General features: G+C 40.9%; 2 protein-coding genes across 4 annotated transcripts in view; one reads left to right on the forward strand and one right to left on the reverse strand.

Moving 5' to 3' along the window:
- The window catches only part of BMP2K (BMP2 inducible kinase), a 103279-nt gene extending 84042 nt beyond the window's left edge, over positions 1-19237 (forward strand). For 2 of the 3 annotated variants that reach the window (XM_068680459.1, XM_068680456.1), the window contains exons 15-16: positions 883-996; positions 13750-19237. In XM_068680459.1, coding sequence (XP_068536560.1) covers positions 883-996; positions 13750-15179 — 1544 coding nt within the window. In that variant the 3' untranslated portion in view covers positions 15180-19237. The remainder of the gene's footprint in view (positions 1-882; positions 997-13749) is intronic. The other variant, XM_068680457.1, reaches the window with a different exon arrangement.
- PAQR3 (progestin and adipoQ receptor family member 3) overlaps positions 1-19438 on the reverse strand; it is a 28981-nt gene that overhangs the window by 3337 nt on the left and 6206 nt on the right. The window lies entirely within an intron of this gene.

Consider the following 19438-nt stretch of genomic DNA (forward strand, 5'->3'; position numbering starts at 1 on the left):
TGTTTGTCTGGTTTATGGACTGTTACTGAAGGAGCTCCTGTAATCACTTAGTGCTCTGTGGAACTGGGAGCTATGGGCAGTCAGCATTCTCACCAGGAACAAATACTCCAGTACGCTTCACACTGCACAAAGATTGTTGTTAGTCCCAAAACCATCTCAGTGCTTTAGCAAAGACCCCTGTGGATGCAAAGCCCATGCTGCTCTGTGCCTGTGCCCTTTGCAGGATGTGTAGTCTGAAGGAACTGTAGCACTTTGTGCAGATGTGCTTCTGGTACTTGAGACAGTCCCCAGAGAATGGACCTGTGAACAGTTTTGGGCCTGTCATTCAAATGGAAACAGCTGTATGTCGTGGATAAATATGGTATTGGATGTCATGGGATAAATAACTTGTGAAGAGTCAGCTGTGGCAAGCGGTACCTGATTATACCTGGTTATAGCTCTCTCATATCTGCAGTCTCAGCTGCATTTGGATAATGATTCTGGTTTAAAAGGCTGAAAAGTACAGAGGACTAGTTGTTTATATTGCTGAACACATAGGCTGCATATAATGTGTAAAAGATACCCTCATGTTAAGCATTTGGTCAGGAAATACATGCTTCTGGTTAGGCAGAGGTATTATCAAAAGGAAAGAAAAAAAGCAAACCAAAAAACAAACAAACAAAAACAAACAGAAGTTTGTGCAAGTGAATTTTCCTGAATGGTCAAGAAGAATGAATTTAAGATGTGAAAAATCTTTTAAAACATAACAAAACAAAAAAGTAAAAAATCAAGTATATAGCTCCCTCACCCTGAAGAGTAGATATCTTTATGTTGGCATAACACCTGCCATTTTTATTTTATTTTATTTTATTTTTTGTTCTGTTTCATTTTTATTTTTTACAGACAGGCTGGTGGACAGGAGAACATCTTCAGATAAGAATGTGGAGCTACATTCTGCTCCACAGAAAAATCCTCCCGAAGATCCCTTTGGTTCTGTTCCTTTCATTTCTCACCCAGGCAAGTTACAACTGTAACATCACTACCTCATGTTTATATGTCTACTTATATCTGTATCTGTTGAGTATGTGTGTCCTGTTAAATGACCAAAGAAAGATCAAAGACGTTGGCTGCCTCATTGCATTAGATGATTTTTAACAGTATTTTTTTTTAAGTTGATTACCTCTAAGTAAAAAAAAAAAAATATCTCTGCATCCAATTCCTGGTACTTGAACAATGTACAGACACTGTAGTCTTGGCAGTGAAAATACATTGGACAACTGAGGTACGAATCTCATGTAGATCCAGTAGTTCTGCTGAAAGCAAATTACTTGCTATGACCAGATTTTGATTATTTCCTGTAGCCTACTTCTAAATAATTCTGTTTCACTAGTTCAGTTTTCCAGACAAGTTAGGAATGTATGTTTTTTCTGCACTGAACTGAATAGTTTTTGGAGAAAGTTGGGTCAAAACAATGGAAATACCATCTTGTTGTATGTAAATTTGGAGGGGGTGGGATTCACTGTGTTTTAGTTGAGTTGTTTTATTTTTATTTCTATTTCTTGAATGGAAGTAGAAATAACATTGTATGCAACCATTGATTGTGAAAGTAAAACTACATAATCCTGCAACTTAACGTTTTAACATTTTTCTGATCAGTACTTGAATCATAATTTTGATACCTGAGGCAAAGTAAAACCTGTGTAAGAATTAATGGTCAGAAGAGTTTCAGCTGCTTATGGAGCCACTTAAACACTTCCCTATATTTTGTTGAGACTGTGTTGGGATGAAGGTGCCTTAATATAACTGTTACCTGTTTTTATCTAATTTCAAAAGCGTGAAGTGCCTTAAAATAAATCACTTCGGGGTCAACCTGAGTTAGAAGCTATGTTTACTTTTGCTTTCACCTTGCATTCTTAAAGATCATCTGCTAGGGTTTATTGCTCACAAATGCTCTTGTACTATACATGGTGAAGAATTTACAGGGTAATGCTTTTGTATTGTAGAAGGCAGTTTGTTCGGGGGATAAAAACCAACAAGTCTCTGTATTGGTATCTGCTCCTGTTGTCAGAAAGATTTAATTCTTAATTCAGGAACAATTAATTCTATTAAGTCTATTGCTGTTTTCTTAGTTTCTCTTCATTCTGCTCACTCAGTGAGGACAAGGTGGTTTTGTGTCATCTTGTTAGAGTGCAGTATTTTAATACAATTTGAAAGCAGTTCTGAAGTGAAGAGAACTTGCTCTGCCAATAGTTGTCAGTTTGGAAGCATTTACCCTACAGTCTTCATGGAAGAGGTTGGTTTGTTTTATGGGTGAGCCTAAATTTACATGCCAAATAAACAATAATAGTTACCTTTAACTTTCGATGGCAACTATTAGGTGCCTGCTCTTCTACACACTGATAACCACATGTATAGGAGTTACTTTTATTTATTTTCTCACCTTTGGCCTTTGAAATCTAATTGTTGCTGTTTTGAAGGTACTTATAATGCAGCTTAGACTTCAATGAATGGCATTGATATGTTCTGTCATGTGAATTTGCCTTGGTTAAATTCAATCTGAGCTTTAATTCTTGACATGCAAAACAATGCAAAAGTTCAGTCATGGACTAAAAACACACTGCTTGAGAAATCTGGAGTTGGTTTGGAACTGATATGTATGATTGTTACAAACAAACAAAAGGGAACCAAAAAAATCCTTGTTTTTCAGTAGCTTTTGTCTACTGGCTCAGAGCTGGGATTTAAACTAGAGTACATATGGGCTTGATTTCAAGGAAGGTGTTCTTAATTCAGTGTTAACAGTGAATTGTGCTTAGCCAACAAATGTGATCTGATAGGTGTTTAAATCTGAAAATGTCTTCTACAAACTAAATTGTAGAACTCCACACAGAATTGTTCTTGGAAGTGTCTTTAAAGCATGTGTTGTAAGCCACCTAAGGAAAGAAGAATGATGTTGACTTAGATATGTTTTCTTTCTAGGTGGGTGTTTTTTTCTAGAAAAGAAATGACAAACAATCTTATTATTTGTATGTTCTCTTGTTCTTACCATTGCTGCAAAATGTTATTTTTCTGTCTTGTTCTGTGTTATTATATGAGATTTAACTAAGAGAATCTTCATGAGTATCTTATTCAGGGAGTCAGAGGGAGGGTGACTGAGTAGGAAGTGAAACATGATTAATATCTCAAACACTTCCTCAATATTTGGGGAAGAAGCTGGCTTTATCTATTTAGAGAAAAAGTTTCATTTATTTTTGTAATGTGTCTACAGTGCAAATAAGGAGTGTTTTATCACTATTCACCCAGATTTGACTACTGACTTGACTTCTTGATCTGTGATAAGATGGAATGTTAATGTTACCAGTACAGGTTATTTAAAATTAAAAACAAAGTAAAAATTTGACTTCATTAAGCAGCGAGAGTTGCTATTGAAGACGTGTTCTATTCTATTAATCTTTGGGTTGTAATTGTGGTCTGTTTCTGCTTTTTTCTTGTTGTTGTGACATCGGTCTCAGGTTCATATAAGTTACTGTATGTGGACTGTAGCTGGGTAGAATGACCCAGACAATTTTCTGTGTTTTGGAAGCTTACAGATTTTCTGAAAGAAGTATTTGACTAAGTCTCTATTATTTGCTATGAGATAGCTGCAAAGAAGCCAAAGGTTATGTATCATCTTCTGACTTAACTTAATATGAGGTGCTGGTATTCCAGCCAAGTGCTATCATCTACGTGTGTCTGGGAAGGTAATGCAAGGCTAACAGTGGTACAGAGGCTAAAACGTTAAAACTTTGATCACCTCACCTGGAAAAGACTGTGCAGCATTGTGAGTGGTGAGTCCCTGGGATTTTCCCTGGGGAGCTGGGAGTGGACTTAAGGCTGCTTCTGCTGCAAGGATCACCGGGAAGGAGAACCTGGATGTGGATGGTCTCACGCTGCTTGTCTGTCAGAGCTCCTCTGCTTATTCTTTTCAGGTGGGAATGGACAGGCAGCAACAGCACGTGCGTCACTTGGCAGGCTATACAGATACTGAAATTAGCCAAAACACGATGGGTTCCTTCTAATGTGGCTGATAAGAAAGTGGTGTAGAAGCACTTAGTGTTATACACACTTGGTTTCTGTCCCATTAAAAGTGTTTTTGGAAGTACCACGTGTAAACTTGTTGTACAATCTATTTTATTGCTCGGTGAAATTACTTAGAGCTTGAGGTGAATGGGGTAGAAAATGTTGAGAAGGAATTCCACCACTCAATCTGAAACAAAACAAACTTTGCAAGTATTTTACTAAAAAGAGAGGGAGGAAGCACAGCTGAATAGCCACTGAGTAGTCGGTTAGGACAGACACCTAGCATGTGGAAAACAGATTACAGTTCCTGAATATACTGCCTGAATCAATGGATGGTTGCAGTGGAAAAACTGTGTCATGTAGTCAGCATTTTGGAATGGAAACTTGGTTCACACGTGTGTTAAGCATCTCTTGTCATGTCTTTTATCAACGTCTTGAGCGTTTCTGAAACTCAGAACAGATGTAACTTTACTGCAGTTACCAAATTCTAAGAAGCAAATGTATTGAACACGGTATGGTTTGCTGTGCTAATTCTTTCTGGGATTAGAATGGGCTAAATGGCCTTGCCTTTTGCTTTCCTCAGTTTAATACTGGAATTCACAAAAGTAATAAAATATTTGAAGTTAACTCTCAAAATGATGCTGTGATGCTGGTGAACTGTGTAAGGAGTGGAGAAGTTGGAAAACCTTGACTGGGATTTCCACCCCAGTGTGGTGGACCTGAAGCCGTCTACTAAGTGCTCTGCTCCAGTGGAGAACTGCAGTGAGCTGGCTTCTCTTAATAGGATAAAGCTCCAGTTCTGGTTTGGTTAATTGTCCTACGGAATATCTGTAAAGCTCATCTTTTGTGCTGTATACGTGGTGGTTCTTGAACTAACTGTTGTTTCTTCGAACATATATAGGCAATCCCTTTCCAGTCACTGCATGGGTGTTCACTGTGCAGAGACAAGGAATAAAAGGAGGCGTGGTTCTGTGTCTTCCTTTTTACTTCCAGATTCTCTGCACTCAAAGACTCATTAATGTGGTCGTTATGGTATATGTCTTGGAATAAGAGAAATTTCGTGGTGTGGTATGTAACTCGCATAGTCACAGCTATATGGATCAGGCAGAAAACGGGCTAACTGCACACTAATAGCAGTATGATGGAAGTCTGGAGTTCTGGACATGTCACTGAATGGACTGCAGCAGTAGCTGATGATTACTGTGCACTGCTTTGCATCAAGGAAGTGCATTCTTCCAGCATGAAGAATTGCCAGAGACTACTCATTTGGTTACTTATTTTGTATACTGCTTCTAACGAGGTTTCAAACCACAAGGAATTTATATACCATAGCCTTGGAGCCATTGGACTACAGTGCAGTCTGGAGCTTAAATGAGGCACAACATGCTGTCATTTAGCACGAAATACCAACCATGAGTACACAAGTAACTTGTATCAGCTTCCTGTACAACACTGAAGAGCTCATGTCATCAGTTAACGCTTCTTGGGCAACTGATATGCTTGAATTGTGTTTAAAGATGCACAAGCCTGGGCATTTGTGCAGTCCTCCGGATTTGGTTGACTTGACAATTAAAATTGGTTCATATCGTTTTTTTTTTACTTCCTGAAAATACGGATGTTTTACTGCATAACCTTTCCTTAGTACGGCTTTCGGACATGGTTAATATTTGCAGAGTGCACATTCAGGGTGCTTCCCTGTATCAAGATCATCTTCAGATGTCTTTTCCCGATAAGACTTTCAAAGGAGCTTGAAATAATTCACACTTGGCAAAAATAAATGGTATGTGCAGTCTGTGCCAGTGGTGTGCTTTTTCCTCTCCAAAATGCTTCACTGATTTATTTTTTTCTAGTCAAATCTTCGAACAGTCACGGTCACCCTTTTTTCTCTACGTGCTTCAACACACAGACTGTGCAAGTATTCAAAAGAATTTCTAAGCAAGAGATGCTAGGCAGAAGTGTTTTATTCTTTTTTGTTGTTGTTCTTGAAAATAAAGGTGGTAAGCGGTGCAAATCCATTACAGTATTCAGCAGCTGCTGCTCTGGCTGTTGTCAAAGAAGTAGTGCAGATTTAGTTGCAGCGCGTGGGTAATCCTTGGGCCTGACATGTGGCAAATTGCTCTGGAATGATGGCGGCAGTATGTTACCAATTCAAAGAAAGCTTAAAGCCCTTATGCCCCACTCTTTTGCCACTCCCGCAATACCCTAAAATGATGAACCAGCAGAAGGCATGTAATTACTTCAGTTGTTAGAGGGAATTCATCCTCTTATAATCGGATGTCTAGAAAAAGAACATCAGAACAGAAAATTTCCTTGAAGATTGGGATCTTCTTATATGATTAAAGATGTTCCACCTGGCTTGCATTTGAGCGAAGAACAATTGTCTCCTACAAGATGCAAACCTGATTAGAAGTGTAGTAATCTGAACAGTACATTACAAACAGATGTTACTCCACATTTTTCAGCTTTTCTATAAATATTCATCTGAACAGTCTTTGCAGCAGTTCAGTTTGAGAAGATTGCATGAAATCAACATGATGGAACACTTAATTTTTGGTATCTATTTGACCAGAGCATTAACTTGTCATTAACGGGGGAATTTTTCCATTTTGGCACAATAAGTTTCTAGTTGTAGTGCTTTTAGTATTTATTTAGTTTACTAACTTCCTGAGGAGTGAAAGATTTTGAAATGCTGTTGAAAACACTACAACAAAATCATTCCCATCCTAGCTTTAAAGCTGACAGCTATATGGAAGATGTTTTTGTTCCTTTGGTCTGGTTTTGACATCAGTCTGCTGCCATTTTCTCCCTGTCACTGGGAGTAAGCCACAGAAACTGCAGATGAGAGCACGTGCAGAACCATTTTCTAATTTTGGCTGCATCAGTCTAGAAGAGGTGTAAGAGCAGTGTCTTAAACTGAAGCCTGCATGGAGCAGGTGGCTCTGTTGATTTACCTCACCTTGATACAAAATGAAGAAGAAAGCAAGATACTGGCTGTTTCCTGAAAAACAAAAATGCGGGAGCAGTCAGGTCACCACTTCTGAAATATTTCACAACTTTTTCTTGAAAAGCTTTTCTTGAAAAGCCTGTAGTAGGAGGAGCTGCAGCTAGGAGTGTCACTTGACATATGCTACTTGCTTTCTTGCTCAGGCTGTGCACATAGGGTCATAGGTGCTGATCCTGAAACTAATAATGTTGTGCTGTGACTGTAGCGTGTGCGTTGCTAATCCCTGTAAAAGTCACTGTCTGTTTGCCTATTTTGTTTCTGTACAAAATGCATTAAGTGTCTTGCTGTGATAAAGCATTAACATTGATACCTGCTGGGAGGAGAGAGAAGGTGGATGTGAGGAACTTCAGGATTTAAGACCAAGAAATGGAGAAAGCCTGTTCAGAGGTTGTTGGCATTGAAATGAGGGGTGTGAAGCTGATGAGCTACCAGACAAGTAATTAATTGCCTGTCGCTGTGATGGTGGTACAACTGGAAAGGATTTCTAAGGAGTTTTCTTAAGCAGGCCGGTGGATTTGTATAAGCGCAGGCTCGCGCTTCCTTTTCCTTTGTGCTTCTCCGTTCCTAAGATAGCTCAACAAGGACGTTGAAGCTGCAGGCAGTGCACGGTGCCTGAGCCCTAGTGCCCTTACAAAAACAAGAGGCAACAAAGCTGGCTAGTGCCAGGACAGATAGCAAATGTTGTTGAAACTAATCAATATTGGAGACTCCAATACTGCTGCTAGTTCTATAAACACCTTCCATGATGTCTCTGCATCTGTCTGGAAGTAATGTGCTCATCGTTTCACTTGAGTGATTTGGAGTTGGAAGTATGCAAGCAAGATGTGGACTTCATGCACTGTGAGCAGGCAGCGTCTCTATACTTACTGAACTTTGCTTATATTTGCTTATCAAAGGAGTTTCAAGAAAGTGCAGTCCCTCAACGAATTGTTCCTGACTTCATCCCACTTCTAGGGGTTGTAGTTGTTAGATTCAAGAAGGAGATTTAGGATGCTAATATAGATTCCCTGAAGACTAGATTGATTCCCAAAGTCACCTGGATATTGTCAGCAATAGTAATAGTCCTAAGTGTGCCTACTGACAGATGCTGTAATGCTTTCTGTATTGGTACCAGCGCATGGAATATGGTTTGTGAAACGGTTTTCCATGTCTGACCACGCATTGTTGAGTCCTGTCTGATACATGTTTTGTATGGAGAGGTGTGCTGAGAGCCTGACAAGTGTGACTTAAATTATTTGTGCAGCATGTCAGCAGCTGTTGGTATCATCTCTTCTGTCCTGCTGATGTCCTTCTGCAGTTTGTCTTCCAGCGAGTGTGACTGTGGCAACAATTAACAAATAATATTTAAATCCTTTTTGCAAGATCCATTGTGTGTTCCCTTCTTGTCCCAAAACCCTTTACTTTTTAAACAGTGTTCAGCATATGTAAATTATCTGTAGAGGTGTAAGCATAGAGTGTAAACTCACATAGATATTCACAAGCATTAAGGGTTTTTTGTTGTGTACATGCTGCTGCTATCTAGCCTAGAAATATTTCATTTTTTCCCCCTTTTAAATCTAATTGCATTTATGTTAACATTAGTGTTCCAGTAAATACTGACAACAGCAGGATTTGGGAGATAGAGGGTTTTACAGCGCAACATGAAGGCCGTACCTTTGGGAAATCTAGAGCAAGCAGCCAAATAATCCAGATTCTAATTTAGTGGTAAAGCAAATATGTAGCATTTAAAATTACAGTAGATAAGAAGCAATCTGACACCAGAAGCAAACAAGAAACAGCTCACAGCCCCTAATCACCTGATGTTTTTAGTCATTTTGGTCAGCTTGTTTTTAAATCCATACATGAAATACATTACTGCAAACTCCTATTGTGAGTTTGGGTGCAATTGCAAATGAGCAAAATGGCTGCTGAATGAAGAAAATGGCTATTAATTCCTTCTCAAAAAAAGAAGATATTTACCTTCTAAAACTTAATGTTCCGGCCTAAATTTAAGCATAGGAAGAGAGAACCTTACTTGGCTTGGAAGTTGTATGCTGATTTCCCTGTGTAAGAAGAAATGGCCTGAAATGTGATTGCTTTTTGTTTTACAAGAACAAGAGATAATAAGATGGTTGAATTATTTTTGAGGAAGAAGGAGTGCATACGTCCATCCCTCAGCTTTTTCAATCCTAAGAACATACTGAGTTGATGAAACTGCAGCATTTTTTAAACAATAATAAACGCTAAATGGGAAGCGTTACTTTTCATTAGCTTAGAAAGCCAGGAACCTAGTTCGATGTGCATGGAGCTTGTTAATAACAGCTTTCATGAGGAACATCCCTTGTTCCCAGGACTGATACTAGAGACATAAGAAGTTAGTACCAAGCATGCAGTGTCCTATGTTCATGGTGCCCAGTGTCTTATTAGTTCAGGCTGCTTAGTGGGGTATGTGCATCTTCATAGGTAAATTCAACTTGCTATGGCCTTCAGGCAAGCATAAGCTGGTTGTCAGTGAAGTCCTTCTTTGATGTTTGAATTTATCTTGGTGCATTATATGAATGTTTATTTGGATCACCAGGAAAAAAAAAAAAAAGGTATATGAATTGATGGAGCAGAATGCTTTTTTAGCTCCAAGAGCTAAACAGCCTCCAAAATTGCATGTGGCTTTATCAAATACAGTCAGTATGTTGGACCAAACCTGGAAGTGCTGAGGGAACAGGGGTCAAATGGATTATGACTGAATTGGGTAGACGAGAGATGGTTAAATTTATATCTGACATTTTCCTACCCACAAAGCAGTAGAGATTGTCCCAAGTAGGTGTTAGACTTGTTTGTTTCTATTGTTTTCTGTAATGTGTAAGTGAGGTTACGTAAGTAATGTTTTGGATGAGTTTTGGCAGTTGGGGAAAACCTGTTTCTCATAAGAGCTGAGGATCTTATATAGGCTTTTTCTCTCTAAAAAACATTTTTTAGAATAAATGATAATACTAAATACTTGTGGGAGCAAGATGAATGCAGAACACGAAGGCGTTGTTGCATTCTTCTACAGGTGGCTGTACCTGCTGCTAGTAGCACAACTGCATGTGGTTCTTGAAGGCTGAAGACTTTATGAAATTGAAGTTTAAGAGACGATTTGGCTGTCCTGGAGAAATGCATGTGCAGTTAAGGCTAGTCTTGGAAGTAGACAGTGACAGGTGAGGTGGAGAATGTCTCCTAAGTAGATGGGTATTATCTCTACATAGGAGACATTATAACCCTTCTGAGGGGATTCCAGCTGGATGTGATGCTTCCTGCTTCATCTGCTGCTTCTGCAAACCCACTTTTCTTTGCATCCACCAGCTCTCTTTGAGTTCTGCATCATGAAGCAGTTTAATTCCTGCACAGGAATGTGAGAAGTAACATACTTCTTCATTGTTTGATTTGATAAGAGCTACCTCTGAACTGAACATGTTGCTTCCAAGTTTAAAATGCTGTCAACATATGGGCATCTTTCCTACACTTGACTACAAGCTGAAATGTTAAAGAGGGTCCTCCTAGAGTGTTCACAGGGCATATTGAAAGCCTCATTTGTCATAAAACCTCAAAAGCGATAGTCTGAGAACTCAACTTCTTTCCCACTGTGTGGCAACAGAGTGTAGCAACAAAAATAGCTTTGAGTAGGATAAATGTCTTGTCTTGAAGTTATAAAGGAAACTTCTCAGGTTCCACAAAGTGCAACGTGGGTAGTATTTCCCTTACACAACGTGGGTTACTTAGTTGTCAGAAATAGCTTGAAGCAACAATATATGCACGTTAGGCAGTTCTGACTGTATAATACCTTTCTTGTGTGTCTGCATATGATGACGTGCTCCCCTGAGCCGTGCCTGGTTTAGGGATAACTTCCCAGCATGCTGGGAGATGTGTTGGAGGGCTTGCTGAATACCTGCTCTTTAGCAGTTAGGAGTCCAGCTCTGTTCAGAGGGCTGGGAGTACTTTGCATGCAGGAGAGGTAGCCCTACACTAGGGTCAAATAAAAAGAAGCTCTGGGTGTGTGTGCCCAGCGTCAGTTGCAGCGCACGGACTGCACACAGGTTGGTCTGAGCAGAGGCTCTGTTGTGGAATTGATAAGCAGTGTCACCTAACGTTCATCTAAAGCAATCCCACTACTGAAAAGGAATTGTTGGCACTGTCTTCATGGACCTCATAAGGATTGTGCTGGCTGATACTAACTCGTGAAGGAGTGAGAGGAACATTCTCTCTGCTCTGCAAGCTTACAAGCAGACTGCAACATGCTGTGTTTGCTCTTGGATGCCAAACCAACATCCTGCAGCACGCAACAATTTTGTCTCATGGTGTTGAGAGGTTTGGTCACTGACAAGCAAACCTCTACGAATTCAAAAGCCTGAAGTCAGGTACAATGTAAGTATGAAGGTAGGTGAACTGGGGAAGAGAGATGTCTTGTGATACAGGCAGTATTGCCACTTCATTTGTCATTCCTTAATTAAAAGCAGACACAAAGCTGCACAGCTGTGGTAGCTTATTGAACAGGAACTGGGTTTTGCCATTGTTCTAATCCCCATCTGAAGGCTGGTACCCACATAATACTCGGTCTGATTGTAATACAGCCTCACTTCAAAGTATTGCATTCCAGTTTGAGGTAGTTACTCTGTGCACAAAGAAGTGAATTAGCATTGCTGTTCTTAGTGTTACGTCTTCAGTCAGGTATTTTCAAACCTACCTGTCTGTGGTGTGATCTGGTGGAGAGAAGAGGACGTCTCAAGAGCAAAAATAAACTTTGCCCAGATGAAACTGCTTTGCTTTTCCTCCTACTCATTCTCTTCCGATAGACTTCTGAAAGTCACTTATGCTCATGAAAACCTCTCCGTGCAGCAGCATGGCTTCATCACAGAGTGAAACTTGTTTTGCATGTGTGATGAGTGCCATACTAGTGGCACTATGCAAGCTTATCTAGTCTGTGTGCTGTTGGCATCTGTTTAGCGTACTGACAAAGTTTTTGCTGCTCCCAGTATTTCAAAGCTAACTGCCCCATGAAAGAGTCCTATTAGCTCTAGTTGTTAGTAAATATCAGGGCTGAAGATGTCAGAACAAAATGAATAAATAGATTCCATTGCTGGGGAGAAACTGAGCTGATCGATCTTAGTTGCAAACAAACAAGAAAACACTTCTGTGAAACTTAAGCCAACTGGATAATTTATTTTTGCCTGAATTGCTGCCCTAGAAGTTAGAAGGGACTGAAAGATATGCTCAAAGCATAGATTTCAAACACCAAGCAAGTATTGCTTAAAAACAAAATGAAACAAAACTTGTAAAAGCCTCCAATGTTGCTTTCACAATGCATTTCACAATTTCAAATTCTGTTGGCATAAATCATGGGAAAGGCCCTAATAGGGAGAGGCTGTTTCTGCTGACACACAGAGAAAGCACCTGGAGACACCTCTTCAAATGCACAAATGGCCATGACAATCTAGCTTAATTTTCAGTGGGATTTAAGAGTCCAAATTACAGTTATAACTCAAGGATTGGGGGGTGTGTGTGGGGGTTATTTCAAGTTTGGAAATGCTGGAAAATGTATTTGTCCCTTCATTTCTATTTCCTCATTGTTATGCTGTTGATTGCTTTGCTATTTGCGTTGAATCATCATGAATGGAGGTCTTCAAAAAATGTGTAGGTGTGGTGCTTGGTGACATGGTGTAATGGTAGACTTGGCAGTGCCAGGTTAAAGGATGGGCCAGATCATTTTAGAGGTATTTTCCAACCTAGTTGATTCTATGATTCTGTTTCCCTATAGATACTGATGTCTTGTCCATTTTCTCCTCATATGCCTCAAAACGTACTACTGAGGAAAAGAAAAAGAACAGAGCCCATGGCTTTATTGTGGCTGTTGGCAGGTTCCAAGTCCTGCTTGTTAAGTTCTTGTAAGGTGTTGGTACCATGAGGGCAGGACAGAGAGGTGGTGACCTCATGAAGTCTTCCCTACAGCTGGAACATGTACAAGCTTATTCTGTCACCCAATTGCTCATTTTCATAGGCCATATATAAAGATAATTATCTTGGAGATGTTGGGTAGGATTGTCCAGTGCAATGAAAGCTTGGGAGAGGAAAGGCTGAGAACTAACAGGATGTCATGCACTTGTTTCCCATTCAAAACTGTATTGGGTACATCAGTATTTTTCCACGTATCTGGCTGAGTGGTATGAGCCTTAGGACAGCGGGTCGGTCTTGGAGAACCTTTTCAAAAGGCAGCATTAAGAAGGGACGTGATTGCCAGCAAGGTGTGTTTGCTGGCACAGAAATAGCACCAGCAGGACAGCAGCATGGAGCCACCCATGCTGTTTCTTTATGTTTACATGCTCATGTTTTAAAAAAAACAAAAACACCTTCTTTCAAGCACACTGACTCCTCTTTCCCTGGAGAGGAGCGGCTGGGTGATGGGTGTATTTGACAAGCTGGCTCTGCAGACCACCTCGCCCAGTGGTTTGTCCCTGGCTAAAACCTGTTAGCATTGTTTCTAAAGATCCTGTGTGTGAGAAGGAAAGCTGTAAGGTCTGACAATTAATCCATTTCATTCGTGTCATTTGAAACATTATATATGATTTTAGTTCATTTCCCTCAGTATTCACAGTATATATATTTGCATTGACTCCTTGTATGTGTGGCTATTGTGTATATGTAATAAGTGTTGATTTTTGGAGCGTATTTAAAGTGTTCTGCATTTTTCTTTGGACCTGCAGGTTCCCCTGGAAAACAAATGGATAACTCTTCCAGCAATCAAGGAAATAACTTAGGGACTGCAACCAAGGCTGGAAAACTGAGCCATGCTTTCAGAGATCCCCGGGCAGGGAGGAAGACAGCAGAGGGACAAGTGCCAAAAGGTGGTGATGAGTCAGAGAGTGATTTTGAATCTGATCCTCCCTCTCCAAAGAGCAGCGAGGAAGAAGAAGAGCAGGAGGATGAGGAAGTCTTACAAGGCGAGAATGGAGACTTCAACGATGACAATGATACAGAACCGGAGAACTTAGGCCACCGGCCTCTCCTCATGGACTCTGAGGAAGAGGCAGAGGAAGAGGAGGAAGAAAAGCAAAGTTCTGACTCCGATTCTGATCGCACCAAGCAAAAATCTGTGAAAGGGCTCCCGAGCAGTAGGTTCCGAGGTGGCATGGGTGTCAGTGAAGTTAAAGAACCCAGTTTAATGCATACGTCTCAGGTGCCAACTACTGTAATCAAGGCGAGCCCCGTCCAAGAATTTGATGTGTTTGGGGCAGTGCCCTTTTTTTCTCTTCAGCCTCAAGCAAGAGAGAAGAGTGACAAAAATACCTCTTCTCAGACTGCTTTTCCCAGCCTGAACCAAGAGCAGGATGACTTCGATGTTTTCACAAAAGCCCCGTTCAGCAAAAAGGTGTCACAGCAGGATGGCCAGCTGGTGGGCGCTGAGACTCAACTCTCGCCCACCTCGCCACGGGGCGTCGATGTTTTTGGCTGCACCCCATTTCAGCCTTCCCTTCTCCCCAGGGTGAGCGGGAGTAAAGAGGACCTGTTTGGGCTGATTCCTTTTGAAGAGATCACAGGGAGTCAGCAGCAGCAAAAGGTGAAGCAGCAGCGAAACCTGCAGAAACTTTCATCCCGCCAAAGGCGCATGAAACAGGAGGTCTCCAAGAACAATGGCAAGCGCCACCATGGCACCCCGACCACCACGAAGAAGCCTTTGAAGCCCAACTACCGCACCCCGGAGAGAGCCCGCAGGCACAAGAAAGCAGGCCGCAGGGACTCCCAGAGCAGCAATGAGTTCCTGACCATCTCGGACTCCAAAGAGAACATAAGCGTCTCCTTGACGGACAGCAAAGATCGAACCAACCCTCTGCAGACAGACGAGAATCTGCTGGATCCTTTTGGAGCCAAACCCTTCCACCCACCGGACTTGATGCGGCATCCCCAGCACCAAGGGTTTGGTGACAACTGCGGGGATCACAGTACAGTAGTAGTGGCTAGTAGGCCTAGGCAGAACTCCTTGCATGGAGCCGTCCACAGTGGCGATGGGCTGAAAACAGATGACTTTGGTGCAGTGCCCTTCACAGAACTTGTTGTGCAGAGTGCTCAGAGCCAGCAGCAGCAGGCGCTCGAGTTGGATCCCTTTGGAGCAGCTCCGTTTCCTTCCAAACAGTAAATGCTTCCAGTCGGTTCCCCCCTCCACCTCTCGGAGTCACTTGGTAGTGGTTTTAATTAGTGGAGTAATTTATCTGGTTGACAGGGACCTGGGTTATAGTTTATTCAAGTTAAAGAAGGCATGGCCAACTTGCACAATGAAATTCAGAATTATAGCAATTGTTATCATTTCTTTTTGGAGAAAAATAGAAAAAACAAAACACCACAGGAGCATCCTTTTGTTATGACAGATGGCTCCCAGAACATAAAGAGGAATCAGATGTAAATCAGTGTCTGTCACTGACTCTTGGCCCTGGAACATGTTGTCATTCTGCACTTTCGCATTGCCTTTTCAGCCCTCGGTGATGTGCTGAGGTGGAGGGAGGGGGACGGGCAGAGATCACATGGGAAAGGTTTTCCACATACACAGGTAGGCTAAAGGAACTGTGGTTCTTCTTTGTGTCTCGGTCACAGTAGGCCCAAGAACCTAAACGTACTAATATCCAGATTGATATGCTGGAAATAGTCAAGTCTTTGCTTCCTAGATGAAAACTACCTTTATTAATTATAAAATAAAGAAGCCAAGTCTTCAAGGGGCTGTGGCCCAGAATTCCAGAGCGCGGCTGTGGCTTGGGACCTGATAGACATCTATGCAGCTGCAGAGCTGAGAGGCAGATTATTTTTTTGTGTGCCTAAATGTTCAATTTTATTATTATTATTTTTTTACAGTAAGTGCCATTAATGTAAAATAGCAAACTGGAAGTCTAGAATTAAAACTAAAGATACAGAGAATATAATGGTTCGTGAAATGGAAAGTATGAATGTAGGGAGTAAACCGGCAGGGATGCAGCCAGTGTTTGCAGCACTTTGAAGACTACTCAGTACGCTGGGGAAGAGAGGCTGGTTTACATGAATAAGAATCTGGCACAGATGGAGTATTCCAGATGACTTGAACAGTTGACTGTGAAATGCACCATCAGTTTTATTTGATTACAAATTGGGGTTTGTGTCCGAAAACACCTTTTCTTTTCCTCTTGGATTTTTATTGCAAAGAAAGTGTGTATTCTTTCAAAACTCATGTTGTTTTTTAAAACAATAATAATTTTATGAAATGACTGTAACCTGATGTTCTCAAGTTCTGATGAATCTGCTATTGTACTTAAGTGTATTTTATAAGAAAGTTTTGCTAAATGCACTGAGCTTTGAAGAAGCTTATCTGAAACTGGATTTGTTTCAGACCAGAAGCAGTAAGCAGCAGGTAGCCTGCAGATGCTGATCGCTACTGTACCAGTAAACTGCGTTTCACACCACAAAGCCTTACAGGCAGGACTCCCGTCCTGCTGCACAGTACCTCCGAGACATTAGGTGCACGAGACGTGGCTGAGAGCTTGGAGTAGTGCCGGCAGCTGCTGGCAAGGAATGGGACACGAACAGGCTTGCTGGAGAGATGTCCTTCCTGCGTCGTGTGCAGGTTGGCCTGCACCCCGCTGCCTCGCGGCCTGCATCAAGCCGTTAGCACCGACTGCAGAGCGAGTACAAATCAGAACGGCCCAGTTTGCCCTGCTTCCGCGGCAGTCCTAAAGAGGAGGTGGCAGGAGGTGGCTCCTCTGCTTGTCTCAGCTCTATGTCCTGCTCTACCGAATGTTGAAGAGTAAATGTAAAGTAGATATTCACATATGGTGACCGTAAAAGTTTAAGGTTGTTTTTCCCTGCCCTCCCTTCCCCCCCTTCCTTAGCAGGAGGTGAAGTGAAATATTTAGGGTTGTGTATTTTATTTTTCCTGAAGTCTACTGCTGGTTATACAGTCACCCTGAGATCTGAGAGGATCAGGGTAGATCCCTTAAAATATCTGTTTAAAGATGGCACATTAAAAACAAATCCCTTTTTTCTTTTGTGGGCTGGTTTGATAAAATGCTGCCTCGCATATCTAGTGAGTTTGTTTCCCTTAGTCCTGGATTCTGAAACTAGCTCATGCATATCTGTACACTTTGATTATCTTCCTTTATTAATTTTTATTTTTTTTCTGACAAGGTGAAAGAGAAATATTACAGCTCTGCTTGGTTACAAATGACTTGTTCAGGCTTAGAACTTAAGCTTTTAGGAATACGTGAGTAGAAATGTTTCAACTCTATTTGCACAGGAGTTTCTTAGGCTTTATTACTACTGTTCTCACCTGTTGGGTTTTTTTTTTATGCCAAAGGCTGTAAGAAACGCACGCCAAGTCTGTAGCATTTTCTGATACTCAGGTTAACTGTGATTTTGTTTTTATGCGCGTGCTTATTAGCTGCCTTCCTACAGTTTCCTTTTGAACTGTTACTTACCTGCCTAAAGACACTTGTTAGAACAGAATATTACGACAAATGGGGCAGATAGGTGGAAACAAGAAGAAAACAAGAAGGAACTGACCCACTGCTTTTGCTGGTGGAGGAGCAGCATCAGGGTTTGCACAGCCATTGGGTGCTGGAGATGTGGGTTAGCAATGTGCACCGGGACTGGGCTTAACACCACTGCCTGAGAGCAGCAGTGGTTCGCCCTTGAACGCTGAGGGGAAAGGCAGTGTGCTGACAGACCTAGTGTTGGTCTAACTCTTCAGGTAAATCCAGCGAAGAGGATGTTGGGTTTGGTTTTTGTCTGATGACCCTGAGATGCAGGCTGAGGAGTGTAACAGGTTTTCCTTGTGTGGTGGGTGTTGTGTCTTTTTTTGTTATTTTGTTTGTTTTTGACAGAAGGATCATAAGTGGTTTCATTACAGGAAAGCTAGAGTTGGGTTGTACACAAACTGATAGAGGAGATGAAAGCAAAACGTAAACCCAAGTTACTCTAAAACTGGCATAAAACTGGCAGAATGCCTCTGGCTGCGTATGAGTTAGGGCCAACGATGCTTACTTTATTCTGGCCTTAATAAACCTTGCTCTTTGTACTCTACTTATGGAACAGCTTTTTGCATAAATGTAATTTTTATGTTTTTGAAGTGAAAATGATTGTTTTTTTCTTCAGACTGAGAAGAGATCAGCATGCCTCACTTGACTTGGCGTGCTGTATTTGGTTTGCAGCTTGGGTTTAAATTGAGCTAAGATTCAACAGAGACAAAACATGGTACTGCTGGGGAACATGGTATACTTTTGCCTGTATTCAGTGTGTGTGCATGCTCATCTGTGCACTTGTCACAGAGTCTGTTGTGACCTTACGTGAAGTACTGGAAAGACCAGGCTTGTACCATACTGTCTGTGAAGACAATGATGGCAAGGTAAGGAACTAACGCTTCCCTTCCAACAGAAAATATCAATTAATTTTTACAGTTCTTTCAGTGTGTTGAATGACTGCACCATAGACCTTTCAGAATTGGCTGCTCAGGACAGAGGTTCTGTCAAAGGTACTAAGGAGCCCTTCATGGTGACGGTCACGAAAAGAAAAACAAGAAGTTGAGTTTCTCTGCAGACTCTCAGATAGCCTTGAGATGTGCGTAATTGCTTTTGCTGACTTGTAACGTGGGACCTGCAAAAAACAACTTGCAAGGAAATAACTTTTAATCATTCTGGATGTCCCAGTTAGTAAAACTAAGTACTGTGAAAATAAGTTGGTATGTTTGCTACTGTGAGAATAAGAGTTTATCTGGAGTATTTTATACTATATTGTGTATTTTTATATATGAAAAGTATATATAAAATATACACGTGATCACACACATCATGCTATATTTTTAGTAACAGTGCAGCCACAATCATTTTGATGGAATTAGGAAGAGCGAATGAGTGAAATCTGCAAAAGAAAAAATGTAAAGGGTGGCTGCTGAGTTACTTTTCCTGCTTCTTTTGAAAGGAAAATCAAGGAAATTGTGTGTATAACGAAGTCTGTGACTAAGGCATCACCTACTATTAAAGAGCATAAAAACTATTTTAAAATTGCTGGCATTCAGCTTTTAAGTGCACTTTCCTGAACTACACTTCCATTTCTTGTTAGACTTCAAGTTTCTAAAGCTTTTTTGTGTACCACTAAACAGAGAACTTTTAACTTTTTTGTGAAACTGATGTACATCATAAAATACTGCAGTTGTTAAATAAACAAACATGATAACAGTGACTTTGCAGATCTCCTTAAACATAGCATGATTAAGTATTCATGTTTAGGCTTTAAGTTATTCACTATAAGCAATGCTACTTTTTCTGGTTGCTTTTTGTAACTGTAGATTACTGTTGGTATTTTTTTACATGTTAAAGGTGACAGTTGGGCAGGTAATACAACCATCTTTGTTCAACTTGTGAAAACTTGTTGATAATGTAT

This window comes from Anas acuta, chromosome 4 (genome assembly GCF_963932015.1).
Source record: "Anas acuta chromosome 4, bAnaAcu1.1, whole genome shotgun sequence".
NCBI classification, from domain to species: domain Eukaryota; kingdom Metazoa; phylum Chordata; class Aves; order Anseriformes; family Anatidae; genus Anas; species Anas acuta.